Below are 14980 nucleotides of genomic sequence, written 5' to 3' on the forward strand. Positions count from 1 at the left end.
ATATCACTGTGACTTAGATTATTTTAAAAACCATCTCACCCGTTTTCAGTCTATTAACTTTCAGTATAAATTATTAATTAGTAGGCAATGGGTTAATTACTAGTATATCCTCAGTGTCCATCCTCCCTCTCTCCCTCCCTTCCTTCCTTCTCCTCCCCCTTTTCCCCCCTATCTCTCCCTCCTTTCTGTCCTTTTGATTTTCCTGCCTCTTTCCCTAGATCGTTTTTTCTCTTGCCCACACTCTTCCTCTCCTTTCCACCTTCTTTTCTCCCCCTCCCTATTTCTATCCTTCTTTCTCCTGCTATTCTCTCCCTGCCTTCTTGTTGTATTTTTTTCTTCCTTCTTCCTATTGGGTGTGTGGGAAACCTTGCCTTTTGGTTTTATTTCCCCCATCAGGTTTTTCCCATTACCCCTCCTCCTCCTCTCTGAAGGGTGCCAAGCAGAACAAGGGAACCAAAGTCAAAAGTTTTGGTGAGTCACTCACCTTTCACTTCCTCCTTTCATATTTCCTCAATTCTTCCAGTGACTGTGTATTGAGTGTTTGATTGGCCCAGCACTGTGCTGGGCACTGAGGATACAGGACAGAGCAGGACCTAATCTTGCCCAACAGTTTACCTTCAAGTTTGGGAGTTTCTCCTTTCCAACCCTGTGTGTGATCTTCCTTAAAACTCCCACAATATGCTCACAGTTCTCTTCACAGCAGAGTTTGAAAACCACCTCTAGCGAACATGTACTTACAGCTATGGAAAATCGTTGGATGTTTTCATCTTCACAGTCTTGGATGACCTTGTTCAGTCGGTGATTGTCATGGGACTCTCCATCAGTCACGATGACCATGACTTTTTTAACTCCCCTTCGGGCACCACGGGCTTCAGTGAATGCCTCCTTCCTGAAGTGAGCAAAGGGGAAGGGAAGCTGATAAACACCACCCCAAGGATAGCAAAGCGAAAAACCAAACTGAAACACTAGCACTCTGTGTAGCTGGTGTGTTCCCCCAAATCTGCATTGATAGCCATTTTTCAAGCCAGGAGGCATGAGGATCCTTGTTTGTAATGGTTTCAGAGATGTTCCAGACGAACACCATGTGGTTCGTCACCATTTGGCTAATCACCACTTGTCTAATCACCACCTAGGCCATATACAAATTGCAGCAGTACTTTTTTCTTTGAAAATTTCAAAGGGAGAGTGTGGCCAGAGTGTGCAAGAGGAATAAAAGAATGTAGAGGTTGGTGGTCTGTCAGGGGCGAATTTGGAAAGGTTATAGGGAAAAGGAGGAAGTGAGTGAACTAGGTTTTATAACACAAACCACTGAAGGTGGAGTGAGAGGAGGTGAAATGAAGAGAAAGAAAAAGTAACCTAACTACAAAGAAAGGAATTTTAGTTTAATTCAATAAGCATTTATGGAGAGAGACAATAGAGAAAATGGACAAATTTTTGTTTCTTTTTATGTATTCTACACACACACACACACACACACACACACACGCGTGTGCGCCCCATACTTTTCCCCATTTATTACTTCCTTTTACTCAACTCACTTTGCTCTCTGGAGTCTTGGAAGAGAGGAATATACTTTAATAAAGAATGAAACAATGAAAGGATTTCATAATATACTCTTCTTAGATTTTGAAATAAAGTGTAACATCATTGCACTAAATGTGCCTTTAAATATTTTACTCTGATTATAAGGATGCAAAGCTGCAGTTAGGGATATATATACCAAAGAAGCACCTCTCATAAACTACTGTTCCAAATGTTGCAGGATTCCTGTGAGTCCTGCCATGGATCCACAGGAAAAGCACAGGAGTAGGTATCTTGGATCAGGGGCAAAGATCTGGTAATGTGGGCAGTGATTTATTTTTCCTTTTCATATTTAGAGCAAATATGACAACATGTTGACAATTGTCAATTCTATGGGGATAGATACATAAGATTTCATTTATTATTCTTTAAATTCTTTCTTTTCATTAAATTTTCCAAAACAACAAAAAAAAATGGCTAACTGTATTTCTCTACCTGGTATCCTTCACAAAATCTTTCTCTTCAACCACAATTAAATCAAACTCTTCTGAGTCCTCTTCTAGACCAGGCTCTCACCCTCAGCTTTGTCCTTGGCCTGTGTAGTCCAGTTTTAACTGAAGCTGCTAAAGCAGAGTCATCTGACCCTATTCTGGTTCTAAGTGCTGCCTGATTATGGGTCATTCTTTGTTCAAATACACTGTTAAATTGAATTCATCTGAAATTTTTCTCTTAATAAGTAAGAAATATGTCTTCTGCCCTTGGTTCCTGACACATAATTACAAATTCCTTGGAATTTCCTGGGTGGTAGGAGGGTCTAATGATGTGACTCTTGGTGAGATGCTAGATGGGAACTGGCCACCAGAACAACAAAACCATATTTAGAAGCTTGGAATTTATAGCCCCAGTCCCCATTCTTTACGAAGTGGAAGAGGACTAGAGACTGAATTAATGACTGATAGTCATGCCTACCTCATGAAGCCTCCATAAAACCCCCTGAGCTATTGTTCAGAGAGCTTCCAGGTTGCTGAACATATGCAAGGAGGTACACCCAGAAAAGACATGGAAACTTAGGGCTTCCTCCCCCATATATGGGTCTGGATATTTGTTGCATCTGGATGTGCCTGAGTTCTATAACTTTATAATAAATATAAGTCCAGTGCTTTCCTGAGTACTGTGAATTACTTTAGCAAATAATCAAACCCAAAATGACATTATAGGAAACTCTGATTTATAGCAAAGTTGGTCAGAAGGTGTGGGTAATCTGGAAATCTACTGATTACAGTTGGCTCCTGAAGTCTTATGGGATTGAGACATTGATGTAGGGAATTGCACAAACTCTAGTTGATGTCAGAATTGAAGTAAATTGTATCTGGTGTCAGAGAATTGGTCAGTGTGAAAAAGAACCTACTAATCTGGTGTTGAAACTGAAGCACTGAACGTTCAGAGTATAGAAGGAGTTTTTTCTACTCTTCACCTGCCTTCAGCAAGAATCATTTTGAGTCAGTCTAGCAAGACTTACTCTAGCCTCATTATTTCCTCAGAGTAATTTTCCATCCAGTGACTTTCTTCTCTGCTCCACAGTTTTTGTATTCCAAGATGAGCCAACATCTCTTAGCTACTACAACCTCCACTGAAGCCAGTTGCTGTGGCATACACCTGTCATCCCAGTGGCTAGGGAGGCTGAGGCAGGAGGATCCCAAGTTCAAAGCCAGCCTCAACAAAAGTGAGGTGCTAAACAACTCAGTGAGATCCTGTATCTAAATAAAATACATAATAGGCTAGGGATATGGTTCAGTGGTTGAGTGCTCCTGAATTTAATCCCTGGTACAAAAACAACAACAACAACAACATAAAAAAAACCCCACAAAAAACAAAAAACAGTGGTCCCTCTTGAATCAAGTCTTTCTCATCATCTTTAACAAATATATGAATAATTTTTCTTCAACTTACTATACAAAAAGATTTTTTGACTTCTTTAAATATGTGAATAAATGTGAAAACAAATGCCAAAAATTAGGCCTTAACAGAAGTTTGGACATGGATATCATGAATTCAAACCTTTTGTAATTTTAATTCCTTAGAGGATTGCCAAAGCTTGCCAATTTTCTTAAAGGTCAAGATCATAACTGAACTAAATGAATGTCAGTTAAAGGAGATGATTAAAAGACTGTTCTTAAAGAAAATCTGGTTGTTCTGAAACCAGGGCTGAATTTATGTAATAGAAGAGTGTCCACTGACAAAGCTCCTGAGTATATACTTTCTATCTCAAATATATTCCTTAATAAATTGTCCTTGTCTCCAAAATACTAGAATCCAATGTTCTTTCTTGGAATTAATAAATTAATTAGAAATTAATTCCAAGGAAATTAACTCCTTTAAGAATTAAAATATCCCAGGGAGGTTACTTTCTTTGGGGCAAGAAAATCTAGCCTTATATTTAAATAGTGTAATTCCTATTATCAGGAATGAATATTTGGTATAGGAAGAAATGAAAATTTTAAAAGGTGTTTTGAATTGGGAGCCACTGAAAATGAAGATAATGGATTCTAAGAAATTTAAAATCTTGTTTGCACCTCACCTTCCTTGAAAGGAATAAAAGCAATTTAAAATATGCATAAACATGAATACCTAATGTATGAGAAAAATAGTGCTGCAATATTACTATGAAATTTTAGTGCATATTAAAAATTTAACAAATTCTGTGTCCTACACACAGACTCTTTGTGAAGCATGTAGGCAAAAACCATACAGAGACATACTGTTTAGAGTGGTATTTATTCAGAAAAAAAGCAGTCAGAATATTTCTTCAATTAGTTTCAAAGATGAATATTCATTCTTAAGTGATTGCCTTTGGAAAATGCACAATTCTTTGCAGGCTCAGAGTTTTCAAAGAACAACTGGATTTATTTTGAATGTGTGGTCACATTTAGTCAGTTACTAAAGAGGGCACATTCAGGACACCTAAATATATGTACACTGTGCATGCAGATTGGTGATCTCACAGGCAGGTAAATGCAAAATGATTCCTTCTGTTGGTGGTTATTTTCTCTTGAAACCCATGTAACAAAACCCACATGCTTTCCTAACATTTATGAGACTGAAGCTACACATGAAATTTTAAATATCTGACTATCCTAACCCATTCTTTGTAGTCTCCATATTAATGTCCGCTTTAATGTCTTTACGACACTGATTTTTGACAGGCAAGTGACCCTGGGCAATTAGCTCTTCAAAATCGGGTAAAGTCTAGCAGTTGAACAGAAGGGGTCTTCATTATTATTAGATTTGAATTGAGTATTATCCAGTTTTTGTTTAGAAGCTTGCTAGGTTGGATGGTAATAAGGGGAGCAATATCAAGAGAAAAGAACTAGAGGAAATTGGGGGAAAGGCAAGAAATAAAATGTGCATTTGTAAGCATTTGTAAGAGAGGACAGTGTGCTCTGTGTTCTCCATGAAGAAATCTGCAGAAAGGAAGAAGGAAGGAATGGAAACTGTAGAGAATTCAAAGCAAGAAAGGAAGGACACAAAGCAGTACAAATGATGAAGCCTTTTTCATTGCTTTCAAACTAAGCACTGAAAATAATTTCAAATAAGACAACATTTAATTTGGCTTCTTAAAAATTATTACCTGACAGCTTCAATAATCCTAAATCAAGTACTAAAAATATATAGACAAACTAGAATATATATATATATATATATATATATATATATATATATATATATAGAGAGAGAGAGAGAGAGAGAGAGAGAGAGAGAGAGAGAGAGAGAAAGTAGATTACATTTTAATCCATTCTTTTAGGTTGAGATTTCAAGAAGGTGAAAGCAAAGAATTGATGGGAAACTGTTAACTAGCATTAAGACTCAAGAACATGATGCAATAGACTACGTGCTTTTAAAAAATTGATTCTCCATCCAATCAATTATTGTTTCTTGTAATACTGGGAAAAGGTAAGAAGGGTTGTGAGATTGCATTATAGAAAAGCTTGATTCTCTAGTAGCTAATCTTCTAAATCTAATTTAAAACAAGAGGTCATTAAATATCACCAAGGAAAATGTTCAGAGGGTAACATCATGAGCAGTTATTTTGTATAGTCTTTTACTTTGTGTTTTTATTCAAATACCTTGCTGTGTCTATTCCAAGGGCTGTCATAGTCTGGCGGCCACCTCTCTGGACAATTTTTTTTGCTGCAACAAGTACCTCTTCAGTTGATGAATACTTATTGAGGTTGAACTCATGGGTTACATTTTCTCCATACTGCACAACTCCAACCTGAAATACCAAACCACCATGAGTTATGCATCTGGCAAGATTCATTTTCAGTTTTCTCCAGTTTAAACCTGAAGGTCATATATAACATTTCAGCCTCTTAGATAGGTCTGAAAATCTCTCAGTGTAGAAATCCTTCTTCAATAGCAATAATCATAATCATTCTATGGGTATGAATAGCCTGAAGAACAAAACTGGTTTATCTATTTGACAATGTTTCCTGAGTGATTCTTGCAGACTTAAAAAATAATAGTGTGCTATATTTTAACTTATTTTTTTTTCATTTTACTCTCTTCTCTAGTTTATTCAAATTATAGTAACAGAAGTAAGTTGCTATATGATCAGATTCATAAATTAAGACACAGTTTTAAAAACTCACTTCCTATAGTGAAGGGGTAAAAGAGTGTCTGGTTATTATTATTTATCCCAAGGCTCTACTCCTTCTCAAATGTGCCCCTGAAAACCCTCCATTCTTTAGTCACCTCCCCTGCTCCCTTGTACTAATCAGAGGAGATGCTGAGATACACTGGAGTACATGATAAAACACAAATGGATAATATTTTTAACAGAAACAGAGCACATGAATTCTCCCTTAAAGATGCTTAGTTGTGTATAAGATAACAAGAAAGAACTAGAGAATATATGTAAGTGAAAGATATATATTCAGTAGATTAGCTCTGTTCTTCTATGAACATACCTGTCACCCAATATCCTTTACCATCTGTCCCAAACCATTTGTTATTTGGAACAAAGATGACCAGAAATACCTTTGAGAACAAGGAAGGATAACACCAACTAAATACATCAAAAAATTCATGAGGAAATATCCACGCCACCAATTCATGTTATTTTCTTGATATATAATTAAATGTGATGGCTATTTTTATTATCTTTTGCATAGAATTTTTTTCCTACTAGGAATTGAACCCAGATGTGCTTTACCATTGAACTACATTCCTAGCTTTTTAATTTTTTTTTTTATTTTGAGACAGGGTCCCACTAAGTCGCTTAGGGCCTCTTTAAATTGCCTATGCTGGCCTCAAACTTGCAATTCTTCTGCCTCAGCCTCTCACGTCGCTGGCATTTCAGGCATATGTCACCACAACCAGCCCTTCTGCATAGATTTAAATGTTTTTCTCCAGTGACCTTACCAGCTTTTGATTAGTAAACTTGGGTGACACTGGATAATTATTAAGAGGAATCCATATAGTTTTCATATTATTTTTGGTATCTAAAAGTTCAGTATAAATAAAAGTGAAATGATTTTGTCTCCAAGATAATCATTATACCTAATCCTAGGTCTTAGGGTGAATAAATAATGTGGTGAAAGTTAATTGCTCATCCATTCAGGACATCTTGCAGAGTTCATTTTGTTTTTTATTTCCCTGTGTTTTTATTTGATTAAGCAAGAGGCTAAAGAATATTTGAAAAATTTCACTTCTACTCCAGCCATTATTCTTGAAAGGTTTTGCATCTACCTGGATAGTCTACTGGACACTGTTGTCTCTCATTTCTTTGACTTCTTCAGCTTCTTTACTCTAGCTTACCTATGCCATCCTTTGCAAGGTCTCATCCTTGACCTTGTGATCTGGAAGAACTGCAGCCAATCAATTAAATTCCACATGTTCTTCTTTTTGATGATTTACTTCAGCTCATTTACTGAGAACACCCAATTTATCAATTTCTTGGCCACATTAGGACTGCAAAACCTCAAATAAATTCATCAATCTTACTTTTTTTTTGTACTTAGCCTAGATTTCATGGTCCAATGTCTATAATCATTTACTTGAAACAATTTAACTCTCTTAACCTTTTTCCCCTCCATTAGCTCACTTGGCTAACTTCCAAGTCTGGTTAAATCCCACCTTCTACTCTGAGTGTACTTCTGTGACACCAACGGTTGCTATGCAAACGCCACACAACCGGTCTCCCTTTAAAATTAATGACCATGGATTTTGAATGGGGTTGCACATTTAAGTACTGCCCAACAGTCCTACTACTTTGTGCAAATGAGTGTACTTTTTTCCCATTTATTGATTTTAGTCAAATTTATGTCATAAACTGTTAACTCCTCAGGAGAAAGATACCATCCCACTTATACCTGGGGAAGAGAGCTCATGAGGGGAGGTGGAGCCCTGACAACCAAACAAGGCTGCTTCGAGCTGGATGTATGTTAATACTTTATTTATGCAACATGCTTTATCTTATAGAGGCTGCTATGAACTATTCCATTATCTGTATAAATAACACTAAGAATGGTGAAAATTTAAAACCTTGCTAAGTTTTAGATATCAGTCCCTTATATTTTACATCTCCATCTACAATCTATTATCTATCTATATTATCTATTTCCCTCCCTCTCTTCCTAACATGTGTCTTACTTCTATTCTCTATTACAAACTTATCTTTTGTAAATGTTAAGATACAGGAGAAACTAAGGCTGATGGTTCCCTCATCTCACCTGTATACTTAGCTTCTAGTTACTCCACCTGAGACTTTCTTCAGCCAACTGCCCTTGGACTTGTGTTATTCAGTTTTTTGTTGCCATGAACAAAATACCTGGATATGAACAACTTAGAGGATGACAAGTTTATTTGGGGCTCACAGTTGGTTTTAGAGGCCCCAGTCCATGGAATTCTGATTCTATTGCTCTAAGCCCTAAATGAGGCAGTGTAGATGGTAAAAGGTCATGGTGGAGGAATGCTGCTCCATTACTGCAGCCAGGAGGCATAGGGATGGGAAGGGACTACAAAAAAGGTGAACCCTTCCAGGGCACACCCCTAGTGACTACCTCCTCCAGGCTTGCCCCACCTGCATATAATTATCACCCTGTCCATTCAAACTAGGCTGGACTGATTTGATTACAGCTTTCACAATCCAATATGTTCACCTTTGAACACCACTGCATTATCATAAGAGCTTTTGGGATACACCTCATATCCAAAACATAATAGACTCCTGAACTGCTTTGCCCCAAATGTTTAAAGAGCCAGAATTGCCAAGGAATGCTCTCCTGCCCCACCTCTCACCCTCCCCACAGGCAATGCCTGCATCAAAGGAACAAAAAACCTGCCCCTTGACCCAAGTTGGAGCTCCCCTTTTAGATTAGGCTTAGGCCTGGACTTCATCTGAAACCACACCCCTGTTGCTACTCCAATTTCATTCCCCAGATTCCTTCCTATTTTCTATTGGAATTGCTTCCTTAATAAATAACTAACATGCGAATCCTCTCAGAGTGTTCAATTCTCTCTTTTGGAGAATGGAACTTAAGGCAGCTATCATCCATGTTCCTTTATTCCTGTCTTAGCTCAGGCCACATATCATTGCCTTGAACTTGGACCACAGCAATGTTGGTCTTTCCACTGATGATCTTCTTCCTTCCATTTCCATTCTCCTCATTTTTTTCTTATATATCACTGGAAGATTAACTCTGACATTCTGTATTCATCACATCCCTTCCCTGTTCCAAAACCTCCAATGACTCCATTGCCTACCTCAATAACTTTGAAATATAATTTAAAAGAGAACATTTTATTCTAATTTAAAAGAAAACAAATAAAACCTCAAGCTGCTTCTTGAAATATAAGGTTCCTACAGAAATGTTAAAATCTAGTTTTTCTCCCATGAGTCTGGTCCTACCTTTTCTATTCACCCTCATCTTAAGGACTTCTCAGGAATAACTGCACCTTACCAAATGCTCTTCCTTTTCCTTACTACTAAGCTAAACTCTACCCATTCTGTAAGATTTAATTCAAGTTCTACTTCTCTACAAAACTCCCCACACCTGGTCATAGCCCATGTTGCCTTTTATCTTCTCAGAACTCTAAAGCAGATTTGTCTGTGAGTACTACATGCTTCACAACTGATCTGTGAGCACACTTTAGTCCTCTGCTGTGTTGTGAGTTCCAAGGCAGAAGGCAGGGGTAAAGAGCATGGACTCTGCCATACTTATTATGTATTCTTTTATTCCTTACTGCTGCTCTGCTGCTCACAGCTGACCTTCTTACATTCCAACTAGATGACTGTAACACTTCACATGAGCAAGTAAAGCTGATATCGCATGGAAATAATAATAAGCAGAAAAGGAGAGCTAAAAAGAAGTGTGGGAAATGAAAAGTGGCAGGGGGGAGGAAAAACCCAAGTCTCAGGGAAATAACATCCAGTGCAAGTCCCTGGCTGATACTGGCTGCTCGTTTCCTAGGAAACCAGATGGAATTAGGCCTGCTGTGAGTCGTCCCCAGAAAAGGGTACCATTTATTAATTTCCATTACATGAAAAGGGTCAAACCACAAAACAAACACATGTAATACTGTGCTGAGTATTGGTGAGACCCAGATCAATTGAAATAGTTTCAGTCCCACCTTAGCTTATAATTTAAAGTAGATACAACTACTGATTGACTGATACAAGCATAATGTGGATATATGCAGCAGAATCAAATGAGAATTAAAAATAAAAAGTGAGCCAGGTACTGAAGACACATTGTGAGGTGGTGGGAGGAAAGAGAATCATGAGCATATTCATTGTCTCACATTGAAAAGCCTCATGGAGGAGGGAGATCCAGCTTCCTGAATAAGGTAGCCAGGTAAAAAAAAATAATAGGTAATTCAGTATAAAAAGACAATGGGAGGAAACAAAGTGTTCTTAAGCCTGGAAAATGTCTCAAGGATGATAATTAAATGAATTTAAGCCATTTTCAAAAATTAGAGAGGCACAACCAGTAATCATCACATTTGATCTGAAGTCATCAACTGCACTGGAATGATACAAAGTCCAGGGGAGAGAAGCGGAGAACTGGTAAGGAGTGATGCACATGGAAGATTCCAGGCATATTGTTACATGGAAAGAAGTAAGCAAGATAGCAGCTAAAAGAAGCAACTGGGTTAGAGGTAGACTTTTTTGGGGGGGGTTGCTGAGGATCGAACCCAGGGACACTTTACCTCTGAACCACATCCCTAGCTCTCTCTCTCTCTCTCTCTCTCTCTCTCTCTCTCTATATATATATATATATATATATATATATATATATATATATATATACACACTTTATTTAGAGAAAGGGTCTCACTGACTTTCCTGGGGCCTCACTTAGTTGGTGAGGCTGGCTTTGAACTCACCATCCTCTTATCTCAGACTCCTGAGCTGCTGGGACTACAGGTGTACACCACCATGCTTAGCTGAGGTGGACATTCTTTAGGGGAAAATGGCAAAGAGATAACTGCGGCATCAGCAGAGTGAACAGTTACCATGGACTCTAGAAATACAAAGCAGGAGTAAGTAGTCACATGAGAAAGGACAGTTCCTTTTCAGAGATAACTGGAAGGGACATGTTTACTTCCTGGGGAGATTTGTTTTAAACTTCTTAGGTAGAACAGACGACACAGGCATCTAATGACAGTCTAAAACCAAAAAAGCCTGAGAGCTAATTCAGGCTATAGCATAAATCAGGTACAAAAATCAGGCTTTGATTTTTGTTTTGCAAACAAAAAGTTTGGAACACTTATTTGAATTTTCCACTCAAGTATATGATCTATAATCCTTTTTCAAATAAACTCATTCCCCAAACTAATACCCCCTTGCTTTTTTCCCCAGGGAGTTCTATCACCCCATATATTAATAGGCACGGTTTTAGAAAAGAATTCCATATGGAATTATCTTGGAAACAGCAAGTAAAGCAGTTATACATGTATCTTTATGCCAGAATCCCTGTCCCCCTCCCATCTCTCTCCACCTCCCCCCATCTATATAAAAATGCCACAGATTTCAAATGGTGCAAAAGAGAAAGTGTTTCTCTTATTCCTGTCTCCAACTGCTTTCTTTTGAAAATATCCTCAGGGTCTTTAATATGAAAGTGTGAATCATGAATCATGAATTGGAAGAAAGACATAATGTATTTTATTCTTTCTTAGGGAATATTTTGTGAGGAATATATTCCAACACCATATATAGCATAGTATGGAAAACATTGATCTACATTAGGAGTTACCTACTTTTAAAGGTCAATTAATTGTTTTACTTTCATGATCTTTATTATATTTATGACATATCATTATGTATTGCATTTATTCAAATATATGATTTTACCTCATTTCACTTCTTTCCTTTTTCTTTCTTTCTTCCTTCTTTCCTTTCTTTACTTTTTTTTACCTCCCAGGAATTGAAACTAGGTTTGCTTTAACACTGAGCTCAATTTCTACCCCTTTTTATTTTTTATTTTGAGACAGGATCTCACTAAGTTGCTTAGGGTCTCACTAAATAATTGAGGCAGGTCTCACACCTGCAATTCTCCTGCTTCAGCCTTTGAGTTGTTGAGATTACATGCATGCACCACTGAACCCTGCTGATTTTACCTCATTTTAAAGTTGGAAATGTTTTTGGGATCAGGGACAAAATTTTACTGGCTATTATTATTGCCCATGACACTTAGCATAGTTCATGACCAATTGAATATTTCACAAATATCTGCTGAATTTAAATGAATGAATTACCCAAATGACTTCATCCTTTTGGGAGTAGGAAAAAAAAGAAGGAACAAATGTAAGAACATATAAAAGAAAGGGTCATTCCATAAACTGTGGAGAGGGGGCCATTCTGATTATTCTGCCATGAAATCCAGTCACATTTAAGACTTTGATAAATGTCTTAAATGACATAGGAGTTTAAGAAACAGTAGTATTTAAAGTAGCTATGAGGTATACTGAATCAAAGAATTATAAAGGAAAGGGATTATTCATTCACTTAGAATTATATTATTACCTTTTATTGTAAGAGTTATAACGTCAGTGCCTAAATTTTAATGTCTAGCATGAGCTAAATTTCTGGACTTCCTTTCAATGACTAACATTACAAAACCAATGTTTTTATTTTGGGAACTGATGACATGGTAAAGCCATGAGGTTTTCCATGTTACTGTAAGATTCACAATTGCTTAATGTGATAAGACCTCAGACTTTGGGTCTGGCCAATGTATATTTCATTTTATCAAACGAGGCTACAAAAGCTCTGACCTGCAACATGTTTCTCATGTGATAAGTCAGGCTGTGAATGCAGGCTGCAACCTCAGTTAACTGTAGTACAGACCTTTCTGGCACTATTTCAGCTGAGGTCAGATTTCACATTTTGTAACTATGGAGAGGACATAAATGGAATTGATTCAAAGATAGATGATGATTTCCGAAGTAAACAAGTCTTCAGAAACAGAAGTAAAATTGGCAGATATCAGATAAAGGGCCAAAGATAACAGGTTGTCTTTAGGTGGCTTCTTGTTCCATAGAAGATGCTGCAATAAACAAAAGACCCAGGAGCAAAAATGCAAAGGTAGGAGAGGTCACAGCAAACTTTAAACATTTCATTTTTGGGGAAGTGCAAGGGCTAGAAATTGGGGCTAGGAAAAATGGAGCAAGGAGAGTGAACACCTGCAAAGAAGAAAACCAGAGGTGAACATTAAGTGTTAAGTAGAGAGGTGAAAACATGAAAAGCTTCCAAGAGGAGCTCAGGGAAGTCCCTACAGAGAAGTTCTTTCTAGCTCAGGGGATCAGAGTAAGAGAAAGAGATTACTATAATAATTTTTTCCTTTACTAGGGAATGAACACAAGGCCTTTGAGGGAATGCCAGGCAAGTACTCAATCACTGAATTACATCTATAACATTTTGTTCGGTTTGGAGACAGTATCTCACTAAATCACCCAGACTGTCCTCAATATATTTCATTTGTTGTTTTTAGATATAATGACAGTAGGGTGTATTTTGACATAATATACAAGAACAGGGTGCAACCCATTACAATTTTGATCCCACTCTTGTGGTTGAACATGATGTGGAGTTTTCACTGGTGGTGTATTCATGTATGAACATAGGAAAGTTTTGTCCAATTCATTGTCTCTTTCCTATCCCCATCCCTTCTCCCTTCCCTTTGTTCCCCTTTGTCTAGTCCAATGAATTTTTATACTTCCCTCCACATTCTCCTTTGTTATGGGTTACCATCCACATATTAGAGAGAACATTTAACCTTTAGGTTTTTGGGACTGGCTTATTTCACTTAGCATGGTAGTCTTCAGTTTCATTCATTTATAGGCAAATGCCATAATTTCACTGTTCTATATGGCTGAGGAATATTCCATTGTGTATGTCTACCACATTTTCTTTATCTATTCATCTGTTGAAGGGCACCTAGGTTGGTTCCATAGCTTGGCTATTTTAATTGAGCTACTATAAACATTGATGTGGTTGTATCAGTATAGTATGTTGATTTTACGTCCTTTGTCCTCAAATTTGTGATCATCCTGCCTTGGGCTCCTGAGTATACGAGATTACAAGTGTGCACCACACACCTGATAATGATGATTTTTAATATAGAAGAAATTACAAATTCCAGGAATTCTGTTTTTCTGACATGATTGACTTGCCTCTTCTAGGCAAGGCTGTAGATGGTATTCCATAAATAAAAGAATGAAAGCACAATTGTGTCACCTAAGTATTCACCATCTACCAGGCATATCTACAAAACAAAGAGCAAGGCCACCATGGAGTGATAAGATCAATTGATGAAGAGTTTAGAAATGCTATGGAAACAAGTGAGGGGAAGCCATTTTTCTTGGGAAGGGTAGTCAAGATAATCAAAGAAGATTACAGAAAAATGACATTTGAGCTGAATCTAAGTTCACCTGGTACATAGGGTGGGAGAAGGACATTCCAGACAGAGGGAGTAACAGGAACACAGCACATTGCATGCAGTGGGGGAGTGGGAGGGGCGGGGCCAAGGAGTCTGAAAGGCAAAAAGTGACAGAGGCACTGGGGAAACTGGACAAACTGAGAATGACAAGGTGTCCAGTGCCTTTAAGTACACTGGAGAGTTTTGATATTATCCAGCAGTCAATACAAGGCTTTTAGATAGGGAAACTATCTGAATTTTACTTTGGAAAGATTATTCAGATTCATGTTAGATAGAAATGGGGTGGGAGATGGAGATTAGATGCCAGTGAGAGAGAAGATCTGCTACATTCACTGTACCATATTCAAAAACTGTGGCATAATTGACAAGAGGATAGCTGCAGGGCTTAGCTCAGCTTCTTTTCAGACTTAGAAAACAATGAATCAAGCCCCATATTTAAGGCTTCTAGGGAAAATGCCATAAAATGTGCAGTCAAAAGAAAGATAAATAATATTCCTAAAATTTAATTAATTTCTCGC

General features: G+C 37.5%; 1 protein-coding gene across 1 annotated transcript in view; it reads right to left on the bottom strand.

Annotated features, from left to right (window-relative positions):
- The window catches only part of ITGA1 (integrin subunit alpha 1), a 162081-nt gene that overhangs the window by 72068 nt on the left and 75033 nt on the right, over positions 1-14980 (bottom strand). Inside the window, exons 7-8 of the mRNA XM_081303635.1 lie at positions 5646-5794; positions 739-889 (exon numbers count right to left, since the gene is read on the bottom strand). Of these exons, the coding sequence (XP_081159761.1) occupies positions 739-889; positions 5646-5794 (300 nt within the window). The remainder of the gene's footprint in view (positions 1-738; positions 890-5645; positions 5795-14980) is intronic.

Source organism: Spermophilus citellus (assembly GCF_964194105.1).
Source record: "Spermophilus citellus genome assembly, chromosome: 1".
In the NCBI taxonomy this organism is placed as follows: Eukaryota; Metazoa; Chordata; class Mammalia; order Rodentia; family Sciuridae; genus Spermophilus; species Spermophilus citellus.